This window comes from Nestor notabilis, unplaced genomic scaffold, assembly GCF_000696875.1.
Source record: "Nestor notabilis isolate BGI_N333 unplaced genomic scaffold, ASM69687v1 scaffold44, whole genome shotgun sequence".
Classification (NCBI taxonomy): Eukaryota; Metazoa; Chordata; class Aves; order Psittaciformes; family Psittacidae; genus Nestor; species Nestor notabilis.
Window position 1 is genome coordinate 31,539 of NW_009926617.1, and position 8,306 is coordinate 39,844.

At 42.9% G+C, this 8,306-nt stretch overlaps 1 protein-coding gene across 1 annotated transcript in view; it reads left to right on the top strand.

The window, feature by feature from the left end:
- Window positions 1-8,306, top strand: part of LOC104405016 (paired box protein Pax-2-A-like) — a 54,087-nt gene that overhangs the window by 29,655 nt on the left and 16,126 nt on the right. The window contains exon 5 of the mRNA XM_010013602.1: window positions 420-546. Coding sequence (XP_010011904.1) covers window positions 420-546 — 127 coding nt within the window. The remainder of the gene's footprint in view (window positions 1-419; window positions 547-8,306) is intronic.

An 8,306-nucleotide genomic window follows, 5' to 3' on the forward strand; every position in this document is an offset into this window, starting at 1 on the left:
CCGTCTCCTCCCTGCAGCCCGTCTGCCCCAGTCATGTCACTGCAGTCCTTGTCACCAGGGCAAACACCTCCAGGCTCAGCCAAGAGGAGGGGACATGGATTTCCCTTTTCTTCTCCCCTGGACTGGCACAGGCAGCCACCCCCATCCCCACAACACTGAACGAGGGCTCAGTCATCCCACAGATAACCAGCTGCAGCCCTCACTCCCGTTTCCCTTCACAGCAGCACACAGGCATGTGGGACAGTTCATCCCAGGAGCCCCTGCAACCCTCTTGTCACTTCGTCTTCTCTATTTCCTCCTCCTCCTCCTCTTCCATCTGTGCAGGGGTTGCATCTCTCCTCTTCCTCCCCCCCATCTGTACACTCTTCCCATTCTCCCGGTGCATCAATAGCGAGCTGTCTTTCTCCTCTCTTCCCCAGGGTAATGAGTACTCCCTCCCAGCTCTGACCCCTGGTCTCGATGAAGTCAAATCAAGTCTATCCACCTCTGCTAACCCAGACCTGGGGACAAATGTGTCAGGACCCCAGACGTACCCTGTGGTGACCGGTAAGCTGCCTGACCAAACAGCAGAACCAAGCTTTTTATTTATTTCCCTCATCACCATTAGCTTCTGCTTTTTCTGCTAATGCAAGATATCCCTCTGTGGCAAACACGGAAAGAGACAGAAAGACTGTGGAGGATGTAAGGGCTCAAGAGAAGCTCGATGTTCAGAGTATTGGCAGTTTCGGGTACACCCAGAGGTGTGACCCTAAGACAGACAAACCCATGCGTGCATCAGGAATTTGTATGCCCAGATGGGGCTTAGGGATGGATGTTGGTGGAGGACAGATATGCCCAAATAAGCACTGTGAATTTTTCCTTTGTGTCTGAGAACAAGAGGGTTGTGGCTTGCCCATGACCTGAACTTGGTTTGGAGAGAAATAATAATTTAAGTTTTATCCAGCACTGGCATTTGGAAGGGGCATTTGTAAACTAAATACTGAGGGCTGCTGAATGGTGACTGCTAAACTCCCTTTAGCCCATGAGTCTCTCATCCCACTTATACTCTAGGGGACGTTATAAATAAGGGGTATACAAATTACTTTTGCCAACAGCAGCTGGCAAAAAAAACTTGTTCACAGCCTTCCCCCCTTCCCTCATATGTGGGGACATTAAACTCAGGTGTGCCTGGGAGAGTAGGAAATGAGAGCAAGTGCATGACAGCAGAGGAATCAGGATACACAGAAGGAGAAAGCAATTTCTGCAGAAGCTGCTCGACAGAAGCCTCTCCACAGAAGCTTCCTCTGTGCTGGTGTCACATGCAAGACCTGGGCAGCACAGGGTTGTCCTGGGGCCATGGGGTGTGCCATCCTGCTACAGATGTTAGACTGCCTGCCCTGTGTATGTTTACAGCTGTGAGCAGACATTCTGGTGCCACAGCCCTTCTTCTCCAGCTTTAGTTGCCACTGGTCCCTGCTCACACAGCTACCACAGACTTGCACATCTCCTGGGAAGCTAAAGCAGCTGGCAAGGCCTGAGTGACTTGCCTCTGTTCGGTATATCCCCTTTTCCCTACAAAACATCATGTTGTACATTGACAAATAACTCATGACAAAGAGGTGTAACTTCTGTTAGCAAGGGAAGGAGCTGTTGCCTCTTGGCCAAAAAGGTGTTCTCTGACAGCAAAGAATCAAGAGCACTGGAGCTTGTATGTCAACTTTTTCTTGCAGAAGCCCCAGCTAATAGCCCCTCTGGTCAAAGCAGTTCATGGCCAAGACAGGCAGTCATTCATTGTTCAACTAACATTTAGCAAAGGCATATTGTTGCATGCAACTTTTAGCTACCAGGAACTTTGGGACCAAGCATCAGTAACAGTTACCCCAAATACAGAGAAGATCCAGTGTGTGGTCTGCAAAATATTGTGGAGAACCATGGGGAGGTGAACTGCATATTTAGGGAGTGTCCCGAAAGTGTGACATCCCCAGGCTTTTTTCATGGCTTCTCCTGCTATCAGACTTCATCCAGGATCCGTATAGCCACGCAGTTTCTTAGCCAACCAGAAAAAAATGACTCAGCTGTGGCAAAATTGTTCTACCTTCCTTTGTATTTGCATTTGCATGTGCAAGACAAAACTCAGCTGGTGTCCATCTACTACTTAGCAGGTCTGCATCTCTTAGAGGAAATACTTTATGGTCTATGGAGGGCAAAGCCAGTAGGAGAGCAGTACTGTCCTTCCTTCATGGCAGGTAGATCCCCATAGCTGGATGTGAAGGTGAGATGCCTAAAATCAGAGTTTAAGATTCAGAGGGGCATTAAAATAATTCTTTTTAGTCCTTCTGCCTAAGTGTAGATGGTGCATTCTGTTAATAATAGGAGCAGAATTCCTGAAGGCTTGGGACACTGCACACGCTTTGGACATGACTCATAAAGGGACAGCAGGAGACAGATTTGGCCTCACAGAAGAGGCTGTGGGCTGAGACAGAAAATTTTCTTCATGTCCCACCACCCTGTGCCTTCCCCACTCTGTTTCCTGCAACACCCCGAGCTCAGCTCAAGAACATCCCCATCTGATCCATCTGGATCCAAGAGTGAGAAAAGTTCATTTCAGACCCAGCTTGACATTCCCAGGTGGCAACTTAGCACTAACATCTCAATCTGTATGCGACATTTCAATCAGCGCAGAGTAACAAAAGCAGAACTATTAGTGCTGGGAGCTGTTCACTGGTGGTAATGATGGGGAAACTCAGAAACTGGAAATGGAAAGGGGAAAAAAACCCCTCAACGCCCTGAAAGGCACCAGGGGAAGAGGGGCAGAGATTTTTTTCCTCTACACTTAGGCCAGGATCCAATGTTTGGATTAATGGTGCCATTACCCAAGAAAGGACTTCAGATAATGCTCATTCTTAAAATGTTTTTGCTGGCAATTAAATGGTTGCAGTTATTGATCTTCATTGATCTGATGTCCTCAATTTGCATAATCTATTAAAGATGAATGATTCATGATATGTTTGCTGTGGGGCTGGGCAATGCTTTCAGGACCAGAGCGCTGAGGAATTCAGTGCTGCCTCCTAATCTACCCCAGCCAGGAAATTCAGGAAGAGGCTGGGAGCATGCAGATTTCTTTGCTATCACCCAGATCCCTCTCCCAAGAAGGGATATTGGAGTAATAGCTAGTACTGAATTGCTGGCTGCCGGTTTTGCTGCTCTAGTATCATTTTTGAAATGCCTCTTTGCTCTTGTCCCATGGCAGTCTGAGAACCCAGGTGATACCTGAAACAAATGTGAAACAAGTCATGCAGAGTACAAACTCCGTGTACAGCCACTTCAGGATGTAAATTTAGCCTCAGTCTAGAAGAAAGTCTTCCCAGATCAGTCTTCCCAGACAGAAAAAAAACCATCGCTAGCTCTTTCCAAACCAAAGCTATCTGGCACTGGATTCTTGCCCTCTCTGAAGCCTTCAGAGAATGTCCTCCCCTCTCTGGCTCATGACTAGCTTTCCTCAGCAAGCTCTTTCAGCTCACACCATTCTGAGAATACCTCCCTCCAAAAGCCATTAAAACCTCAACAATATGTAACTCCCTAAAATCTTGGAATGCAGTAAGATAGTTAAATACGGATGTTGCTGAAATCCCTTCATCTGTCTGTGAGCTTCCTAGAATCGATGAGCTAGAAATGCTGCAAAACAGGCAGGTTGCAGGAAGGCCTTCCTCAAAGTCCTGGGCATCTATTCAACACAGAGATAGCCCACACTTACATACAGCACAGCCTTGCCTAGTGCTGCCAATATCAAACACTGCCTTTCAGATGATTATTCTAATGCATCTTAGATGGTCTATTTATTACTCGCGCCTCCTAAAGCAAGTAAACAAAAACATTTGCTTATTATGGAGCAGACAGGTCATCCTTATTTCTCCCCATTAAGTGTCTGCAAAGAATTCCCATGAACAAGCTGACACTTAGGGGCTAGCTGGGCACTAGGCTGGGAAATACGCTCCTGCTGTGCTTCATATAGAACAATGTATAAATTTTCAACTTCCTTGTGAAGTATCAAAGAGAGAAAGCTCATAAGAGCTGCCTGAGAGCACCACCTCACTTCTTCCTTCTCACACAGGACCAGCTACATCTTACCTTGATGTTGCATGGCCATCATAGCTAGACTGGCATAAATCCTTTGCAGTTTCTTGGACAGAATCTTTGGACACCAATCAGATTTCCTAGAAGTAAAAATCCAAGCTTGAACATTCCAAGATAAGGTGACTACATGCAGATGAACACCAAGACAAGAACTCTGTTGTTCAGAGATGTTCTATGATTCTTCAATTATTTCTATGGAAGGCAAACGGCCCAGGCGTGAATATAAATCTGTACAGGGCTATGTAAACACAGAAAACCTCGATAGCTTTCTTTTTACTCAGAAGTTTCCACAGATCTTTGAGTTTGGAAGGTAGTCAGTAGCTAACACCCGAGAACCTTCAGATTTTGATGCTGGCAACAGGAGTACTCTAAAAGCACAAGGTTGTTCACAGAAGCTTTGAATCCTTTCAGAGCAAAGGTTAAGATCCTTCTATAAGCACTTTCAGAAGTCACTTATTTTGGGATAGGCATGCATGCAATAAGTGAGATGTCTTCAAAACAGGTTTTGAGTTCCAGGGATTTAGATTAAAAGTCTGGGAACAGAGACCTTTCCAACTCAATTATCTAGCCCAGGAGTTGCTCAACAGAGAGCAACTATGGGAAATAAAACACAATGGACTTTTAATGTATGGTTTGAAATTTGCTTATTAACAGACTACTAAAGGGGAGGATTTACCTACTACATGGATTGTAAAATTACAAAAAGGTAAAGAAAAACTTCCCTTAATTGAATCCTAGCACTTTTAACTAAACAGACCTTGTCTGCCAGCCTCCTACAGTAAGAGAGATATACAAAGAGAAGGTAAAAGACAAGCCCAAGAAAAACAGGGCAAACAAAGCACTTCAGGAACTTCCACTATTGACTGAAATGGGAGTAGGTGTCCCCTTCTCCTCCTGTGAGGAGGTTTCTGAGTGCTTCTGTGCTATGGTTAGCACCTATTAACAGGAATAGGTTACTTTTAAAATCACCAGCAGCCACCAAAACAGTTACCATGTACTGTATAGAAAATGTTTCCTTCCTTCTGGGAAACAAATTTTTCCCTAAAGCAACAAATATAATCCAGGGTTAGAAGTCTTGATGACAACTCACAATGCATCAAAAACAGGCATCAAGAAAGAACAAACCCCATCGATCTCACTTTCCCCCAGACATCCCCTTTCTGGCACGGGGTCAGAGTTTTTACAGTTTAAGTTAATTTCTTAAATTTATACATGAATGCATGCAAAACAAAAAAATAAGTCCAGAGTTACTGACGAAAAAGGCTACTTTACGTATGAAGGACATACAAAAATAGTACTTAAACAGCATCTGATTTCTATGAAAGTTGCAATGCTACGCACAGGGATATCACTAGCTCAAAACCTGGATCCAAAGTTTTTTTGAAATGATAAACAATCTTTGGAGAACTCCAGCCTCCTGCAAGGTGAAAAGATATTACTTCCTTCGTTTCAGCTTTGTGAGTGAACTGAAGAGAATTTTGTTCAGTTCAATAACCAGGTCATTCAAAACTACGAAACAAACTAGGATTTGAAAAAGCAGGAGCATTTGTTTCCTCTGTCAGCAGTGAATTAAGCTTAGTGTGAAAGGATGAGATGTATTAGTTCTAAAATCAGGTTTTGAAATCAGTTCAAATTCCTCTGTATATATACACCCTTTCCTTCATTCAGTAAGTCATTTTTAAAGCAAAACCTGCTTAGAAAAGCTTGCTTTTTCTGTTCCAGAATGTTTAGGAAGTCAAGGAACTTGTGGTCATTTTATTTAATTAGCATGAATAATTACAAATCCTGTTTTAAATTTAATTCTAATTTCCATCCAAATATAACTTGACACAGATCACAAGTAAAAAGTTAATAATCTAATAAAATAATAATAATATGGACCCATCATTCACTCTTTTCTCATATTATAATATGTAAAGACAAATTATATTAAGCAACATAATTGCTTGAATAAATGTGCACAGATGCAGTTCATCTACTTAGCATAAATTGAAATAACCACGTTCAGTGTAAATTTTGTATTTGTCAAAAAATTTGTTACCAGCCATAAAATTCAACCTTTTAGAAAACCGCCTCACACAGGAAATGTAAACCAAGTTGATCAAGCTTGCTGTTTTAAATCATGATTAAAATTGACCATTACATTTAGTTGTACTTAAATCATTATGATGAGAGGGGGAGCATTTCCTTCCCCTTTTCTTTGTTTGTACTGGTGAAAATTCCCTGTCTCGGTCCAATCTACTTTAGCCTTTGACACCAGTGAGCAACGGCCCTAGCTAGGGCTTGACTGAGTTGGCTTAAGAAAACCTCTTTAACAATCTGCTAGGGGCCCAAGGCTGGCTTTGGTGATGGCAAATCCTGCAGCTGCCAGCAGTCCATCAGCCTGTTGGGCACATCTCTGAATGCCCCAGTGCCGTGAAAATAGAATATGATAATAGTTCTTGTGGCTGCTACAAGGTTGTTACTGTCCTGCCTCATCAAAATGAAGGAGGTTATTTTCTGTAAGCAAGCCTCTCCTCTATTTAAGATGAGGAACTGGCAAAAGCAGAAGTCTGCAGGACCTCCAAATTTCATCAATTTTCCCATCCCTAAGAAGAGATAGTATCTTCGTATCTAGTCGTGGAATTTGGAAAGGCAAAAGGTGTTACTACTCTTCGCTAGGACCAAATGGCTGAGGGCGATAGATGGTCAGATGAATGATCCCTGGAACAAACAGGAATAGCGGGGGGGAAAGGAATCACATAAACTATTTCCATGCATCCAGTGGAAGTTTCACTGATAATAACTTTATGATGCTGAAGAAGGCAGTTTGCAGGCTTCAAAGGCATATTGAAGTGAGGGACCAAGAAATGGATGGGCTTGAAAGAAATAATGTCTTCGCCTTCCTTAAATTAGCATTTAAGTGAACAATAGCAGTGAATTACAATAATGTCATGTAATGACAATAGCAGTGAATTGGCATTCCCAGTCTGATTTCCCTCAGCACGGGGACAGGATTGCAGGCTGCCACACACTATGCTGCCAGACAAAAGGGACTTTTTTAGAGAAAATAACTTTATCGTCTTCCCAACAATTCAGTTTTTGCTATTTCTTTTGAGGCTAAATGAGGAACCCAGTGAGTATGGCTGTGACGAAAATTTTTGTGATGTAGAATTTTGCCCACTGACAGCAAAGCCTGTGCTTTATATCTGAGCTAAGCAGCACCTGTCAGCAGATGTTAATAACTTCTGATCTCCATCAGCTATACTGGATTTAACCAGGCCAGCTGCTTGTACCATTGAAATTGCCCACTGCAGCCTTTCAGAGACCTGGAGACCTTGTGGCAATCTTTGGCCCTTCTTTGTAGGTTTAGGATTACTGTGGGCTAACTGGGAAGATCTATCGTATCTTACGATCAGTAGAATATCATTGTGATGAGTCCTTGGAGATATACCTATAATGAGGACTGTGAAAAACTTACATGTTCTAACAACATTTCCCAGCATGTATTTCAAAAGCAGCTTCTTTAAGAGATAACATTCAAGTCCCAACCCACCAAGGAATAAGCATATGCTACAGTTTAAGGCAGGAAGTAATTGCCCAACCTGATGGGCTGGGACTCAAGAAAGGGGACAACAATATGAACTCCACTGAACCTCTCTGTTTGCCAGCTGCACAGGTTGCACATCCCCAACTCCTGACTTTAAAGCACATTTTTCTTCATCAGTTCCATTGCAAACAAATGTACTTAGAGCCACTTGAAGCTGACTACAGTGGAGTCTCCAGTGATTAACACTAACTGCACTCAGCTAGCCTCAAAGAATGAGCCCAGATCACAGGCCCACTGGAAGCCCCATGTTTTACTCTGTACGAAGAGTATAAAGTTTTTCTCTCCAAAGTAACGTACAGAGTTAGGTCAGTTTACTTGGAGAGCAGCAGTTAAGATAGATCTGATCTTAAGTTAGATCAGACACAAAATCTAGATTGCTAAAATTCAGTTTTATAAAAAATGGGGCAAATAGATTTCAAAACTTGCCATCAGCAATGTCACAACAGTTTTGACTCTCAGGGGAAAGCAATCCAAGGTTGTTTCTTTAAACATGTACTTCAACAACCCACAAGTAGAGTACTGGGCTAAGAATATGGATGGATCTGTGCAGAAACAGAAAATAAACGTGAACATGCAAGATTCATTCTCCAGTCAGCAGGAAAAA